Source organism: Prionailurus bengalensis, chromosome B2, assembly GCF_016509475.1.
Source record: "Prionailurus bengalensis isolate Pbe53 chromosome B2, Fcat_Pben_1.1_paternal_pri, whole genome shotgun sequence".
In the NCBI taxonomy this organism is placed as follows: domain Eukaryota; kingdom Metazoa; phylum Chordata; class Mammalia; order Carnivora; family Felidae; genus Prionailurus; species Prionailurus bengalensis.
In genome coordinates, this window is record NC_057349.1 from 128248922 (window position 1) to 128267977 (window position 19056).

A 19056-nucleotide genomic window follows, 5' to 3' on the forward strand; every position below is an offset into this window, starting at 1 on the left:
CCTCTTTCTAAAATGAAATTAACCATACTCTCATAGTGATTTTAATTATTAAAGGGGAAAAGGTTGAAAATTCACTACTACTATGCCTAACACAAAATCAGTGTTCAGCAAATTAGTTTCCTTTTCCTTTTTTTTTCGCTTCCTTCCTATTTCTGTGCCAAAGACAGGGTATTTAGCACCAAGCTAATGAACACTTAAAACCATTTTGTGAATCAAGGGAAGTGTCACCTTTGGGGGTAGGGTATTGACCTTAAAAAAAGTTGCGTGAGGGGTGTTGGTTTAGACAAAATATCTTTGGGCAGAATTCTGTATAGGCATATATTTGTATATTTAATATATAGTTCTACAGTACATATATAGAAGAGGGAAAGCTTATTTCTAGTAGGAAAGCTGAATTAGGTTTGGTACAACAAAATTGATCAAATATTAGTAGTTCCATACATTCAGACTAACAGTATCTCCTGCTTAGAATATTCATGACATACATAAAGATAGATATCGAGGTAGTTTTCTGTTAGGAAGTTTTCTGGCATAAGCAGTTAATTTTGATCCAGTTAACTGGCATAAACCTTATTTATTTTATTTTATGTTTTCTCTTTTGTTCCTCAGAGCAAGCACATAAAACCAAAAGCCTTGGAACTTATTTAGGTTGAGGTTCTCTTGTGTTACTTTATATACACTCTAAATAGACTTAGCATTTAAATAATTGCCATAGCTATTTTATAAGTTAATTCTTACAGCAACTATATTAGAAATTGTTGTCTCTTATTTACATACTGTAAAGAAATTAAGCAATTGTCCCATGAAAACAAATGTACAGGCATACCTGTTAGTGACAGAACTAGAAATTGAACCCGTGTCTTTCTGATTCTGTTTTTGGCACCTCCTTTCTATGTCTCTTCCTCCAAGGAACTAAAACCCTGTTAAATCAAAATCTACTTTTCCCATATAGTAATTTACCCCTTAATACTGGTTTAAGGTTTTGGAATCTCCTCTTAGCTGGCAGATTTTTTTTTCTATTATATTTAAAACAGTTAAAAAAAAAAAAAGTCCACAGTTGCCTAATAGCAAATGAAATAACATTTCTAGTTTATAAATATAGCAGATGTTTCCCCTCTTGCTCACTTTAAGGTTGATTTACTTTCCCTCATATAAAGATCCAGGATGCACTTTTATCAAAGGGAAATCCTTAAGATAGCTGAAAAGAATAGTATGTACTAATATACAGTTTTTAGTTCTTCCACAAAAACGCACCGAGGTGCAAGGAGGGCAGCGATAACGTTTGTTTACGCAGGGGGAGTGTTTGCCTCTTGTATTGAACCACTGTGGACTGTCAGAAGTAGGTGATGGAGCAGGTGGTTTTTCCTTTCTCTTGAAACATACGCTTTACACAGCCTGTAAGTGCTCAGGAAGAAGAGCTCAGTAATAAATCTAAGTAGGTTAAATATTAGAACTGTTTTATACTTAATGCTAGCCTTTTGATGATAAATGTAGCTCAGCACATACAGAGATCAAAAACTTAGCGCTTTTATTGTTGTTCTTTTAAGTATCAGCACTGCATTTGAGTTCTCCTATACAGCTTTCAGAGTTGTTAATATTTTGTCCTAACCATTTCAATCAATGCTATTTTCCGTGATTATACTGAGGTTTTACTCAACCCAATCCTCCCATTTTCTTACCTCTGCTTACAGTGTTCCTTGTAGATAGCATGTCTTTCTTTTCTTTGCCTCTCCAAATGCTACTCTTTAGGGTTATACTTTTTGGATAATCTTCTAGTTTTCTAACCACTACCTATTATTTCTCCCTTTTCAGAATCCCCACATCATGTAGGCAGTAGAACAATTCAGTACTTAATTAGACATTTTTTAATGTTTAATTCTTGAATGTATATTAATGCCATTTAATAAGCTATGTAACCATCTACTTAAAAATTAACCAGAAGTTACTTGTTAATATCTTTTTGTTAAATAACAGAAGGAAGGAAATTTCCAACACAGTTCTGCTTTCCCCAGGAATGTTTTTATGGTCACATCACTCCAGCATATTGCAGTCTTGGGGACTGCGATCCATTTATGAATTGACAAATGAGACCTTTCCAAATCCCGAAAGAAAGAAAGAAAAATAGATTTGGGCATCTCGAAAAAAAAAAAAAAAAGGTAACATAAACCACAAGCTATTTTTACAAATTCAACAAGTATTTATGAGGGGCGCCTGGGTGGCTCAGTCAGTTAAGCGCCTGACTTCGGCTCAGGTCATGATCTCACGGTCTGTGAGTTTGAGCCCTGTGTCGGGCTCTGTGCCGACAGCTCAGAGCCTGGAGCCTGCTTTGGATTCTGTGTCTCCGTCTTTCTCTGCCTCTCCCCCATTTGTGCTCTGTCTGTCTATCAAAAATATATAAAATGTAAAAAAACAAAACAAGTATTTATGAGCTTGTGTTGGGCCTGTACACTAGGTCCCCCTGGGAACATGTCATGATGGCCGCCAAAGGACAGCCCTTGGCTCGTGCATCAGGACAAATGGAGGCAGCATCTTCTTACTGCTGCGTGAGGCGCTGAGCAGCCTGTGTTGTCAGTTCAAGTCTTTGTTGAACGACTGTGACCACAAGTTCTTAATAAAATACACACCACATAATTTTTTTTTAGTATTGCTTAAATAAAATTTTACTACATAACTAAATTTCTGTGCAAATTCTGTTTTGTTCTTGTTAATTAATATTGTCTACTTAGTCATGTGAAGATGTACAAATAAGCATTTAAAATTTAATAACAAGATGCTGATTGGGGCATCTGGGTGGCTCAGTTGGTTAAGTGTCCAGGTTAAGTGTTTGGCTCAGGTCATGATCTCGAGGTTTGTGGGTTTGAACCTCGCAACGGGCTCTATGCAGACAGCGCAGAGCCTGGAGCCTGGTTCGGATTCTGTGTCTCCCTCTCTCTCTCCCTCCCCCACTCATTCTCACTCTCTCTCAAAAATAAATAAACATTTTTAAAATTTTTTAAATAACAAGATGCTGATTAATAAAAATATTCCTTCTCCATAGAGGAACAGATTTGTTTGGAGAACTTAATTTACATAGAAACACAAATTATTTAGCAAGGAATGGCAATGATATCTAGATTGATCTGCTCATTTTTTTTTAACATCAATGAAAAATATGTAGTCACGTCTCTATGCTTTAGATACATCAAAACACTACACTTGATTAGGTAGTCTTGAAGATCCCTCCCAAAGGTTGCATTCCCTTTTTTTTTTTGTTAATGTTATTTATTATGTGCCTTTAAAGGTTAACAAGTTTTGTGGGAACAATTATGTCAGATGTTGATAGTTTAATATATTTGGTTAGCAATTATCAAAATCAAGCGAAAGATAGTCATTAAATTAGTCAGTTTAAAATTAAAACCTGACTTTGCAGTTACACTTCTTTAAATTTTTCCTATAAATAAATTCATACACATTGTACATATGTATATGTACACAGTATATAAGAATATTCACTGTAGTGTTATCTATAGTAACAAAAGAATGAAAGCAACCTACATGTCCATCAGTAAAGGACTGCTTTATAAATTGTGGTTCATACATGAAATGGAACACTTATGTACCCATGTAAATTAATAAGGTAAATTGCGAAAATATATTAAATGAAAAATGTACAAAATAGTATAGTATGCAGACATATTACCATTTGCGTTAAATACGTTATGTAAGCACTCAAAATATATTTTCCTGCATGTTTTCCATTGCAGCTTCCAACATCAAACAAGTGTGTCAAATTATAATTCATTAAGGTTCCAAAATACTAAGAAATGAAATTCCTTCGTGATCCTCTGAACGCTTTCCTAGTGTATAATTAAGTATAACTGTAATACCCATTTGTGCTTTTCCGATTTGCAGGTGTAACAAGTAATACTATCCAGCCTACTCCCCAGACTGTTCCGGCTATTGATCCTGCTCTTTTCAGTACAGTGTCCCAGGGTAAGTCAGCTGTTTTTGTGATATATTGTATCTCCTGCTTTGGGCGTTGTTTGGTAATTTTACCTTAAGAGTGTTGTATATTTGAATGCCTAGGTAATTTGAAACACATTTCTTTGAATGGCTGTGTTCACTAGATTCTCCAGTGAGCCAAGATTATTTCATATTATCCAAAATACCCAACTTTGAAGGCATTCCCTTTTTTTTTTTAGTTTTACAGTTCCTTTTTTTGTATAATGATGGATATAGTGGCACAAACATATAGCCAAAGCTATCATGAAAGCTTATACTAGATGACTTTACTTCAGAATTACCATGTGTTATGATTATGGTCTTCCTTATCTACTACATTAAATTATTAGATTATCCGAAAAGGGAAGTGACTGTAATTGAAAATAAAAACAAAAAAGAACCTTTAATAAACTGGCAGATTACCCAACAACATAATGGAAAACATATCACCTGCCCAATGAATACCATATTCCTCTGTTAAACTTGGTTTCCAGACTCCCCTCTATAATCCCCCTCAATTTTAAAAGCTCTGTCTAAAATCTGCTGTGAAAATATCTGAAAAAGATAGATCAATGACACAGTAGGGAATCTGGAAACCAGGCCACAGAGTATGGAAATTAATGACAAAGGTGGCATTTGGAGCAATGTTGCAAGAATATATATTCAGAAGTGATGTTACAACAGTTGGTTATCAGGAAAAAATATATATTAGATTCTGTCTCCCAGTTCTCGTATCTGATTTAGTTGCATCTTAACAGGCTTAACTAATGAAAAATAATAAATTCCATACCACGGAAGATTCCCTCTTCCCTATTACATTCTTAAAATGCAACTAATAGACCAGGAGGGAATTGAAACTTAAGGAATTAATGTCCAGAGCATATATAAAGAGCTTCTACAAACGAATAACTAAAACTCAGTTCACCAAAAAAAACAAAAAAACAGAGAATATGGCTGGTAACACAGATAAGCAGTGAACACATGAAAGGATGCCCAGCCATACTAATAATCAGGGAAATTGAGAATTAGTAGGAATTTGGTTTTATGTCAATAGATAAGAAAATATTTTATGGCACAAAAACAGACATTCAGATCAATGGAACAGAACAGAGAACCCAGAAATGGACCCACAAACATATGGCCAACTCATCTTTGACAAAGCAGGAAAGACTATCCAATGGGATAAAGACAGTCTCTTCAGCAAGTGGTGCTGGGAAAACTGGACAGCGACATGCAGAAGAATGAACCTGGACCACTCTCTTAGACCATGCACAAAAATAAACTCAAAATAGATGGAACACCTAAATGTAAGACAGGAAGCCATCAAATCCTCGAAGAGAAAGCAGGCAAAAACCTCTTTGATCTTGGCCTCAGCAACTTCTTACTCAACATGTCTCCAGAGGCAAGGGAAACAAAAGCAAAAATAAACTATTGGGACCTCATCAAAATAAAAAGGTTCTGTACAGCAAAGGAAACAGCAAAAGTAAAAGGCAACCGACGGAATGGGAGAAATTTGCAGATGACATATCCGATAAAGAGTTAGTATCCAAAATCTATAAAGAACTTTTCAGACTCAACACCCAAAAAACAAATAATCCAGTGAAGACATGGGCAAAAGACATGAATCAAAGAAGACATCCAGATGGCCAACCAACACATGAAAAAATGCTCAACATCACTCATCATCAGGGAAATACAAATCAAAACCACAATGAAATACCACCTCGCACCTGTCAGAATGGCTAACATTAACAACTCAGGCAATAACGGATGTTGGCGAGGATACAGAGAGAGAGGATCTCTTTTGCACTGCTGGTGGGAATGAAAACTGGTGCAGCCACTCTGGAAAACAGTATGGAGGTTTCTCAAAAAATTAAAAATGGAACTACCCTAGAACCCAGCAATTGCACTACTAGGTATTTATCCAAGGGATACAGGTTATGCTGTTTCAAAGGGGCACATGCACCCCCATGTTTATAGCAGCACTATCAACAATAGCCAAAGTATGGAAAGAGCCCAAATGTCCATCGATGGATGAATGGATAAAGAAGATGTGGGGTGTGTGTATATATATATATATATATATACACACACACACACACACACACACACACACACACACACATACAATGGAGTATTACTTGGCAATCAAAAAGAATGAAATCTTGCCATTTGCAACAACGTGAATGGAATTAGAGGGTATTATGCTAAGCAGAATTAGAGAAAGACAAATACGTGACTTCACTCATATGAGGACTTTAAGACACAGAACAGATGAACACAAGGGAAGAGAAGCAAAAATAATATGAAAACAGGGAGGGGGACAGAACATAAGAGGCTCTTAAATATGGAGAACAAAAACAGAGGGTTACTGGAGGGGTGGTGGGAGGGGGATGGGCTAAATGAAGGAATTAGGAATTAAGGAATTAAGGACATTAAGGAATCTACTCCTGAAATCGTTGTTGCACTATATGCTAACTAACGTGGAATGTAATTTTTTTTTAATTACAAATATTAAAATATATTTTAAAGGATTGATAATTTACAGTGTCAGTGAAGACCTAGGGAATGACTCTTGGCATGCTGTTGCTGGGCAGTATACGTTAGTAAAGTTTTTTGCAGCACTATTATGTCACTAATTTTTTGACCCGGCTATATTCCACTTTTAGGAATCTGTCTTAAAGAAATACGTAGACCTGAACACTAAACATGTTTACAAGGATATTTTATTTCAACATCATCATAGTAGTAGAAAATAATCTTATGGTATTATTTAATAATAATGAAAATTATGGTCCATTTGTCCTATGGACTACTGAGCACATATTAAAAAAGAATATAGTAACTCTGACATGAAAGATCTCCTCCACATACTGAATTAAAAAAGCAAGTTGTAGAACATTCTGTATAGTATGAGCCTGTTTAGGGAAAAAAAATTAAGACTCTGCCTTGCCACATGTACATATGTGTTTAAGTACATAGAAAAATTCTAGAGAATGCACAGACTACAACTAGTCGTCTCATAACCATCACTAGCTTCACCACCACCTCTAATACTCCCTAAACCCCTTTGCTGCTACATTTTTCTCTTTAGTGCTTAGTACTCCTCGCCTTTTAATACCCATATTATATGTGTGTTAATATATTAAATATTTTTTGTAGTGAGTCTGTGGCTGACTGTGGAGAAGAGAATGGGATTGGAAAGGTGGTAGATACAGGAAGCAGAGCATTTCCCTTTTTAACTTGTTTAGGTAGTATTAGAATGTGAATAACAACGTACCTCGTAAGTTTTTTTGGAAGATTAAATGGAATATCTGAAAAGTATTTAGCACAGTGCCCGATGCAGTCAAATTCTGCCTCAAATCATTACTGCTGTTGCCATTTTTAAGTGACATATCTTGGCAGTGCCTGCATATAAGGGTTTAGTACTGAGGTTTGTCTCTACCCTTAAGGTTTACTGGGTATCAGATGGTTCCCCTGTGATCCTGCCTGTGCTTTCCATTCAAGTCAGAGGATTATAGAGTCCACTAGGGTCAGATTATCCAAAGTCCCTGACGTGAATTTCTAAAATTACCAAGTTAGATAGAAAAGAGTCTTTAAAGACCCATTTTGGAAATTTTTACAATGAAATATTCTATGCTCTGTCATGACATTAGATAAATCAACCTTGGAAATGGATTCTTCTGTCCTGTCAACTGAGTGTGCAGAGATTTTCTCTTTACACCAAAAATGTTATCTTTGATCCAGTGCTGACCCAGGCTCTTTGTGCTGCAATAGGGAACTTCACTAATAGCCCTAGCTGTCTTCTGCCTTCTCGTACTGCCCTGTAAAGGAGAAAAGCAGCCCTGTGATGAGGACTGTCTTGCCTAAAGCCATTTGGAACATATTAGGCATAGGGTTCAGAAAAGAGATGTTCTGTTAGACAGCCTCTCTAATCCTTTAAACACCTTTTAGGTCCACAATACGCTCTCTCTGCTCTGATTATGGCCTCTAGTAAACTTTAGTAATTGAAAAAACAGCTTCTATATGGGTGCACGGAGAAGTTTTTACAATTTGGAATATAATATCAGATACTGAAATTGAACTCTTGTTCTCTTATGTATTTTCCACTTCAGTTTTCAACTGCTAATTTAAAAGAATCATAATTAAGCAGATTTCATTTTTTTTAATTTGAAAGTTTAATGACATGTTTTATTATTGATGACTCTTAGATGATATTTGTTAAATGAAGGAAAGCCTGAAGTGTTACAGAATAGCAAAAGTAACTATTTGACATGGCTTTTTAAGTTCTTTTAATTGTTGAAAATAAATCTAACATCTCTATATAAATCTGTAAGTTACATTTTGTATCTGAATGTGTAAGATGGTTATTATCTAATGATATTTTATCTGCTAGTTACATAATTTCATACAAGTTTATAAGATACATATGTATCTGTAATGACATTTTCCTGTTAAAATACTTCCATTCATATTTTCTGAATATTTGTGTTTTAAGATAGTTTTATCATTGGTGTATAAGTTTAGTTTGTAAAAACTAAAATAGTGACAGAGTTCTTGCCACTACAGACATCTTATTAATAAGTAAGTGGTATGTCAGCAAAACAGTGCTAAGGCCAATGGTATAAAAACTATTAGTTCTGTGCATTGGGTTTCCTTCCAGCAAGTCCAGTAAATTCTAGATGGATGCCCTACATATTTAAAAATTGCCCTGGAATAAGAGGACAGGCTGTTAAAGTACAAAATGATGAGTGGGGTGAACTCAGTTTTCAAAGATGTCTCACACACCTAGATAGTATGTTTAGCTCTAGATGACCAGAGCCTGTTAATATATCTAGAAAAAACTTTGAAAAATCTAGTAGGTATTTTCAAGAAAAAAATACAACCTAAAGTGTCCTGACTAAATTGTCAATAGAGCTGCAGGATAATTGGTTTTTAAGTTTAAGTGGTAACAAATGCCAAGTCACTAAATACTAAAAGAATTTAGTACTTTCAGTAGTACTAAAACTTTTAGTACTACTGGAGAACTTTTTTTTAATATATAATTACATTTTACTAGTTTATTGATTTGTATTTTTTTGCTTTTTAAGCAAGACTGGAACTTAAGAAAATTGAAGTAAGTTCTGTCAAAATTGGAATGTGTAATTTCTCACAATAGTAAGATTAACCATTATAACTTTAATAGCATTCAACAAGTATTTGAAGAATTTATATGTAGCACACTGGCTAGTTACCATAAGTAGTTATGTGTATATTTATATTCTCTTAAAGTCAGAAATTAATATGTAATTCTGTATGAACTTGATTCATTTTAAAATGTAGGAAATAATATGAAGTGGAAACATATTCATTCATTAAAGTTCTTCAACATTTATCGGTGCCTGACCCTGCCCTAGAAACTTTATGATCCATTATTTCAGAACTCTTTTGAAAATGTTAAAGAAAACAATAATTTGGGTCAGAACTTAGTGTCCAGATACCTGCCGTTGCTATATGTATAGATATGTATAACATACGCACATATATCTTTGGCAAAATTAAAGGTAACTAAACAAAAATAGTCTGTTTATAAGTACAGACTTATAAATAGAATTTGAAATATATTATTTGCTCGTTATATTCTGTGCCTCAGCCTCCTATCACTTCTTTTTAGAATCCTCATAAAAAATTCTAAAGAAAATGGTATTTCAAAAGACAAGACATAAAGTCAGTTTTTAATTTCATCTTTAGAAATATATATTCAGGTATGTTCAGGGCGCCTGGGTGGCTCAGTCGGTTAAGCCGCCGACTTCGGCTCAGGTCATGATCTCGCGGTCCGTGAGTTCAAGCCCCACATCGGGCTCTGTGCTGACAGCTCAGAGCCTGGAGCCTGTTTCAGATTCTGTGTCTCCCTCTCTCTGACCCTCCCCCATTCATGCTCTGTCTCTCTCTGTCTCAAAAATAAATAAACGTTAAAAAAAAATTAAAAAAAAAAATATATATATATTCAGGTATATTCAAATTTTAGAATAAATGAAATGTTTTTAGCATTTTGGTTTTCTTTTTTACCCAGATTATTTAGTTGAGCACTACCCATATTAACCATATATGTAACTGGAAAACTTGCCAAGAATAAATTTTGGACATAAATTGTAAAAGTTGTTCACGTGTTGAATTTTGTAGTTCAATGATAGTATGTTCGTTAAACCTTAGAGTTTTATATACGGATGGCACAAAAACACAAAATATTTTCATGCTAAAATAAAAGTCAAATGGCTTATGTAATTTTTTAAAAATGTTACTTATTTTTGTCATTGAGAATTATATTTATATTCTAGTTCAAATGAGGGTTCAGTGGTTTAGTCTGTGTGTATTGTTCCATGAAAAGAGAGGCTTAGCAATTCTAACATAAACACCTAAACTACTGTCCTTATTTTACACAGAGTATAATTTTTTTTTGCAATTAATCTACCAAAATACAAAAGCCTCTAGTTTATTACTTGGGGGAAAAAAACCTTTTCATATAAGTTATTGTGTAGTGGCATGTGTATAGTTGATATGAGTAAGAAAAAATTTGAAAAGCATGGAAAAAACTTAAATACCCTGGGGTTGAACAAAGCCTTCATGTTTTTCTATAACCTTAAATATTTTTTTTATACTTTTAAATGTAAGCATTTAACCTAACAATACGTTTCTATTCTTACGGATAGTCTTAATTATTCTGTGTGTCTTCCAGCGGATATCCGTCTAACACCAGAGGACTTTGCCAGAGCTCAGAAATACTGCAAGTATGCTGGCAGTGCTCTGCAGTATGAGGATGTCAGCACAGCGGTGCAGAATCTACAGAAGGCCCTCAAGTTGCTAACTACGGGCAGAGAATGAAGCCTTTGTACCACACGTCCGTACATTTTTGGCTTAAAGAACTAACAGTCCATTACTCTCTCTTCAGCCTATCAGGAGCACAGTTTTAAGGAAGACTTCAGTTGCATTGACTATAACAATGAAATCTGTGTCTGTGTATCAGATTCCTGTTGAAGCATTCAGCAGCAGCCTCAACCAGTTTTCATTGTCCATTTAGTGGATCCAGTAATCTCCGGGTATATTGGGCTGATGTTAGCAAGATCCAGAAATGCCCATTGAACCCTGCTTCAGAGAATGAAATCACACTTCTATAAAATGTATTGGGATTCGCAGTGTATCTTAATATACATAAATTAAAGACTTTTAAAAATCTTATAATTTGGGCACACAGGCTATATTACTTTGCTATAAAATTCTAAATTTAACTTTTAATAGAAATTGCCAGAATATTCTAGATAAGAGATCATGTTTCCACCCCCTCCCTGAATTTATAAAACAAATATGAACATCCTAAACTGTTAGATGAATTTGAAAGGGATTATGTTCAAAATTAAAATATGTTCATGTTTAATAGAACTACATTAAAAGTGAAAATTGTTACAGAAGAAACCAAGGTAAAGAGGTAGAATCACTTTTAGACTTAAGAATAATGTCGGTTTCCCAACAGCTTTCCCTTCTCCATTGAAGCTTAAAGTGAATTGGTATTTATTCATAGGCAGTTTGACTGCATGTATTAGGGAATGAAAAGAAGACATTTGTAGTAATGCCTGGAAACTTGGTGCTTTAAGTTAAGGTTCTCCTCTGCTGCTATGGAATGGATTCCATAAAGTGGATAGCTCTGAGCGCTGCAGAAGACTACAAGAATTTAGACTCTCAGTTGTTCAGTTTATAAGTTTTGTGGGAAGTGATGGACTTACTGTGTGTCACCTACATTTGTGCTGTGTAAAAAATAAATACAAGGATTCTTTTAACTCGTTCCGTTTATTACAAAGCCAAATGTCTGTTTTAATTTGCATGCTAGAGTTGTCATTTTTTTTTTTTAAGTCATTATGTTTAATTACAGGAACATGGATGTTTCTAAAGTAAAAGGCGAACAATTTTTAAAAAGAGGGAGGTAAATTTGCTAAATTTACCTGAAATTTATCTGGTCCATTTCATTCATCCCACTGAGATTGGAGTCATTTAACGTAGGGGTCCACAAACTATGTACGGTCAATGGGCAGACCACCAGTTATGTAAATAAAGTTTTATTGAACTAAAACCTTGCCCATTATTTATGTTTAATCTGTGGTTGCTTTTCCTGACTACAGAATCACATGGCCTGCAAGTCTAAAATATTTACTCTTTGGCTCTTTAAGAAAACATTTGCTGAACCTGTTCTAACAGTCTATTCCAAAGAAAATGAATCATTATCTCATAACCATTCGTCTTTCAGTTTTTCTTTGCGTAAGTATAATGCTATTGCATAGCATTTGATAGAATGAATATTCAGACAGAATAAACTATTGTAAATCATTACAAAAACAAGCCCACAAACCATGCCTCCTGAAAAACATTTTCATACCTTTCACAACTAAATTCCTATAACATTTGTGGAATTTGATATTTGCATCTAGAACTCCAGTGCTCTGAAACATTCCTCTAGCACTTTATTGTAGTACAAGAGTGTCTAGGATGATCTTTTAATGTTATAAGAAGTAAATAAATTCAGTGAAGTTTAATTCAGATTTTAACGTGTGTGGATACCAGAAAGAAAACTGTCACCTCCCATCTCACACCCTACTTTGTTGCTCCCTATTGGGAGAGCACATTGAGGGGAAAAGATAATGTGGAAACCCTGGAGTCCGCTGATAAGTGCGCTGTGTTATAACAGCCCTTATCTCTAAAATGGAAGCCATATCACCAGCCTCCTCAGAATTTGTTAGAGGAGATACTTTACATGAAGTGCTCAAGAACCAGTAGCTTACCATAAATGTTTATTGTTAATGTTCATGTTAAGATAATGTAAATTATTAATAATTTGTTTTCCAAATATCAGGAAATCCCAGTTGTCTCTGGCAGTGCTTTCTTACCTGAGAGGATTGAACTGTAGAGATTTTTGGCTTTGCATGTCTTTATATAAAATCTGTCAAAATAAGGTTAAAATTGTTTGATGTAGTGCTAGAATAAGCGATTTTCATTTAGTCACTCAACGTGTATTTATTGAGCAGCTATTGTGTACCTAGTATTGTCCTTTGCATGAGAAAACAGCAGAGAACAAGAAAAGAATTCTGGCCTCTTAGAGTTTATCTTCTTAGGGAAAGGAAACAAACTTAATAAAAAGTTTATATTCAACCAGTGGTTTTCAAAGGGTAATTGTTAGAAATGGCAAATCTTAGGCTCTGCCCCAGTCCTATCCAATCAGAAAGTTGTAAGGGTGGGGGCCCAGCATTCTGGGTTAAGAAACACTTTAGTCTGATGGTCCCTAAAGTTTTAAGTAATTCAGTCCTACCCAAATCACAAATAAGAACGTGAGAAGAGAGATTCTCCTGAAGCAGTAGCTCACAAAGTGTATGGTTCCTGGACCCCTAGCTATCAGCATCACCTGGGAACTTACCAGAAAGTTCTGGGGATCATACTTGAGTTTATGTAGTAGTGATAAATTCAGTGGGGAAAACTAGAGTATGGGATAGGAGATGCTTAGATGGGTGTAGACATGCATGCTCATGTTTAAGTAGGATAGGATGGGCCTCACTGAGGTGACTGCCTGAGGGAGGTAGAGGAAGAGCATTCCTAGCAGAGGGAGGTAGACAGAAGAGGTCAGAAGGTATAAGCGACAAAGGTTGGCGAAGGGAGCCACAGGCTTAGGAACATATACAGGCTTTTTATAAGAGACCAGACTTTGAACAAAATGAGCTGCTGAGAGGTTTTGACCAGAAGAGTGGCCTGATTGTGACTTAACTTTTAAGAGGATTGTACTGGCTACTGTGTGGAGACTAGACCATAGGGTGGGTAAGAGTGGAAGCCGAGAGAGCAATTAAGAGTATTGCAATAATAAAGGTGAGATATGATGGCTTAGATCAAGGGTAGCAGTGGAGGTAATAAGATGACTTTGGTTTCTGGCTGTCCTTTTAAGTAGAGACATCGAATTTCTGATAAACTGGATATGAGATCTGAGCATGGAAGGAGTGAAGATTGACTCCCAAATGTGCAACCTGAACACTTAGAAGAGTAGTTGTTAATTGCAATACGGATAGTGGCCAAATTCTGCTGACGTTTAGGCTGAAGTACAATGTTCCCAAGTTCTGATGACCATCCCAAGTAAAGCTATTCGATAACATTGGTTTGCCAATGCAGACAGAGGGGGAAGAAAAAAGATAAGTTCTGTCTATAGTGATTGTCACAGATATCTCACCAAATCACTGCTGAACTGGAGCTAGAAGCCAAGGACAGAGCCCATGGTTAGCCTGGCCAAGGAAGTATGCAGCCTTCAAGATTACTCCAAGAAAAAAATCCCGGTTACAGGTCCTGAAAATTAACAGCCTAGGGTGTTCATAGAATTGACCTCCCTATTTATATGACGTGTAGAAATTTGAGGTTACTGTGTATGCACTAAAAGATTATATGCTGTTCTTTCTAAAGAAACTTACACCCTATTAGCAGCATCGTTATAAATACCTTCAACTGAAAAAATGATAACTGACAAGGGGTTGAAGAGTTTTGGTTATCTGCACAGCTTTCTTTAGCTATCCCCATCAAAAAAAAAAAAAAAAATTTCATTTCATGTATCCGAGCAGTTGGAGCAGATCATCTACCTTGGACCATAAGTAAACCTCCACCAGTACTGCTCACAAAATTTTAAGACACCCCTCACGTGGAGGTATGCTTACCTGGTTATAATCTCTGATGTGTGTATGGAATTCTGAGACCAAAACCTCATTCACTGGACTTTATTTAAGTAGGAGTAATTCTAAGTAAGACTACTTAATAAATATAGTAGCTCACATTTAGGTGCTTACTAGGGACCAGGCACTATTCTAAGTATTAAAACTAATATTAACATTAATACTAATTAATAATAATATCATTAATGTTAATAATCATTAATATTTTATTATTTAATTATATTAAGCATTTAATATAAATTTATATTAGTATAAATTTATATTAATGTAAAATTATATTAAATATATTGTATTAACTTATTTATTATTTTTGATTATAATCGTAATATAATAATCATTAATTAAAATGATTAAAATTAATTAAAATTAATTAATTAAAATTAATTAAAATCAATAATTAAAATTATTAACTAATGATTGTTAATGTATTAATACATTTAATCCTGCCAGCGATCCTGAGAGGGGGTCCTATCATTCACTGTCCCTGTTTTATAGGTGAGAAAACTGAGCCACCAGATAGTAAATGTGGCTGAAGCTGAACAGCTAATACTGAAAGTTTCTAAGCTCAGGTTACCTGTTTCAGACAATATGTATCACCCATTTAGGTAAATCACCCATTAGGTAAATCTTCGGTTAAATTATTGTAAGTATAGTGAGAAGTTCTAAGTGAACCCCACATTATCAAGGTTATGGGTCACAACCAAGGTCACAATTCCTGTTATTAGTGAGAGGTGTTCAGCTAGACTTTTCTGTTATCTAGCCTATGTGTTCCAATTAACTGGGGGTGCTAGGCAGTGAATAAAAAACATGAACACAAACTCTGGAGCCGATGGCCTGGCAGCAAATGGACTGAGTCCAGGGAGAAAATACCCAGGATACAAATGGATTAATATATTCTCTTGAAAAGCGTGTCCCACATTGCTAGGGAGACCCGAGTTTCCCATTTTTTAAATAGCATTATTATCTTCATTTCAAATATATAATGTCTATTTTAAATATTTTTATTCTAAAAATACATTAGACTTTACCTTCAGGAAATGCAATTGGAATATGAACGTCAATATAAAATTAACAATAATCTTTATAATTAGTTATTTCCTCAAACTTCTCCCTGAAAGTCTGAGGCAGGAGCACCTGTCTCTTCAGCAACCCCCTGTTGTTTGGAGAGGGGGGGTGGGCAGAGATTATTGTATAACAATAGTCCACGACAGAGCTTTCTAGAGAATTAGCTCTGTAGTTCAACGATATTAGGAGATCTTGTAAAAATATTAGTATCTTCCATATGTTCAAAAATATTTATATGTATTGAGCATCCTTTGTCAATTAAAGTTCAACGTGATAATGCTATATCCTTGGAGGTTATATACAAGACCCAGTAATTCTTCCTGGGAAAAATCTGGGAAGGTCTCGAAGAAGAAGGTTGAATTATAGGTATGCCAGGCAGAGAAGCAGGGAGAAGTGAGCAAAAATAAAAGCATGCACAGCAGCATCAGGAAAAAAAAAAAATGTAAGAAATTAGGGGAATTTGAATAAGTGTTGCTATGGCAGAACGCCTGTCAAGAACAGGAGTTGTAAGTGTGAGATTACACAGGTGAAGAGGTGTTAAGGACTAGATTGTGTCCCACCAAACTGGATGTTAAAGCCCTCCCCACCAGAGCCCCCTCACCTCCCGCCCCCCGCCCCCACAGTGTGACATATTTGGAGATAGGGCCTTTCCGGAGATAATTAAGATGAAATGAGGAGCGGGACCCAAATCCCATAGGACTGGTGTCCTTATGAAAAGAGGAAGAGACATCAAATATCTCTCTTGTGTCTCTCCTCTGCCCTCTCTCTCTCCCTTTTTCTCTCTTTTCCTCTTTCTCTCCACGCACACAGAGACAAGGCCATGTGAGGACACAGCAAGAAGGCAGCCATCTACAAGCTGGAAAAGAGAGACCTCCCCAGAAACCAGCCATGACGACACCTTGATCTTGAACTTCTAGCTTCCAGACTGTGAGAAAATAAATTTTCATCACTTAAGCCACCCAGTCTGTGGTATTTAGTAATGGCAGCCCAGGCCGAATAAAACAGGGGCAAAAGGATAAAGGCACTGAGAGTCCTGCCAAAGAATTGATATTTTCATCTCGAAAGTGATGGAAAGCATGATTTCCAATTCTCAGTTTCCTCTAAAGTCTGTGGCCCAATGTGCACTTTTGAAAATGGTCTTTATCTACAAATCTCTATAAAGGCTTTGCTCAAATATGCTCTCGACTATATCCATTGCTTGCTTTATTGGGTAACCCATAGAATTGTTCTTGGCTCTGACCCCTCAGATATGGTATTTGTGTGGCAGTATGGGGGACATTCAGAGTTTCTTCAGAAGGAAGGACACTTAGATGTGTCTGTTGTGCCGTGCCTCTATACTTTCTGTATGAAACTATACCCGACTGACTATAACTTGGCAATTTACCTGTTCACTTTGTATATCATGTAGGTTAAGCTTTATTATGACAAATCTTTCATTAGATGCTAAGCTCCTTAATGGTGAGAGCTATTTAAATCTGTAAATCCCTAGTACTTTGTGTGATGCCTGATGCAGACTAAGTATCTCTAACCTGTAAATTAAAAAAAAATTTTTTTTTCTTAGTGTTTATTTCTTTTTGAGAGAGACAGAGAGACAGAACGTGAGCAGGGGGAGGGCAGAGAGAGAGGGAGACACAGAATCCGAAGCAGGCTCCAGGCTCCGAGCTGTCAGCACAGAGCCCAACACGGGGCTTGAACCCACAAACTGCGAGATCATGACCTGACTGAAGTCGGCCACCTAACCAACTGAGCCATCCTGGCACCCCACTAACTGGTAAAATTAATAGATGATTGAGTGAAGAAATTATACTGAAATCATCAAATTAAGGTTCATTATGTTCAGAAAACTCTGTTCCCTGCTATTGTAGTGTGAGATAAAACTAGAATGAGAATTGCATCGAAAAACTCTGAAATCATTGATCATTGTTATCTAAAAAATCCTCATTCGGTAACATCAGAATAGTGGGATATTGGGTAGAGTTCATCCATGCCCCCCAGAAAGTCTTGATTACTAATTCAAATGCATGGTTCTTTATCTGTTGAAATCGTGAAGTGTAACAGTGAATCAGATGTCCTCAGAGCATCCTAATACACTAATAACATCCGAATAACAACATCCATGTTCTCTGCAGATAGTTTATGTGTTCTTGGTCTATCCATACTCTTGGAGAGATTAATATGCTCAAGCCATCCGAATTATTTAACAGAAAAACCTGCATGTATTAAAAATAGGGGGAAAATACATGGACTGTATTGTAATTGAAAATAATTAGTGTGTCTGAGGGAATTGTAACTGAAAAATCATTTTTACAGGTGAATGGACAAAGAAGCGGACGTTTAAAATGATAGAAACTGCCACTGAACACTGAAACCTGAACACTTTTGGGGAAGTTGGAACTCATTTGAATTTTTTTCCTCAATACATATACTCTCTTCTGTCCATTGGTCCAAAGACAAACAACTGAAAAAAGGAGTGACAATTATAAAGCCATGGGCATAGGGTGACATAACGTAAAGAGTATTCTTTTGTGAGACAGGAAACTGGGTTTCTGGTCCCCCTGTTGCCATAGTCGGTTCTACCACAGACTTTGCCTTTCCTGACCCTCCTCTAAGCATTAATCCTGTCACAGATAGCGTGAGGGGGCGGGGCTGGAGACCTAACATCCTTCTGAAGATCTAAGATTCTTTATGCTTCTGAATAATTCTTAGACTTCTGTAGACAAAATTTGAGGTCTGCGGTCCTCGAATCGCCTCTTACTGAACTAGATTCATTGTTACATTATGTTTTCAAAATTTAAATCCTTACATCCATCCTATTTCATAAATAAATATCCCCTGAATATCTTAGGTCAATGTGTCAAGAGTTCAGCAATACATCCCTTTGAATAAATATTGAAACGAAGGATCAGGACGGCTAAATAATTACTGTTCCTTTGGGTAGAGAATTTTCTTCTGCCAATGTGAAGATTCCCAGTGAGCAAAAATCTGACAACAAAGGTTTCAGAGCAAAGAATATCCCCAGGGATAAAGAGAATCATTTCAAAATGATAAAGGGGTCAATTAGTCAAGAGAACATAACAATCCTAAAGGTTTATGTTTCTACCAGGAGAAGTTCAAAATACATAAGGCAAAAACTAATACAACTACAAGGAGAAATAACAAATCCACAATTATAATCAGAGATTTTAATACCCATATCAATAATTGATAGAACAGTAGGAAAATATGACTGGTATACTGGACCCTTAGATTTGTCCTCATGACTGTTTTTCTCATGATTGGAGAGTTT

The 19056-nt window shown here is 35.8% G+C and overlaps 1 protein-coding gene across 1 annotated transcript in view; it reads left to right on the forward strand.

Annotated features, from left to right (window-relative positions):
• The window catches only part of VTA1 (vesicle trafficking 1), a 69771-nt gene extending 57689 nt beyond the window's left edge, over positions 1-12082 (forward strand). The window contains 2 exon segments of the mRNA XM_043592478.1: positions 3892-3972; positions 10697-12082. Coding sequence (XP_043448413.1) covers positions 3892-3972; positions 10697-10842 — 227 coding nt within the window. The 3' untranslated portion in view covers positions 10843-12082.
• Positions 12083-19056: the final 6974 nt, after the last annotated feature.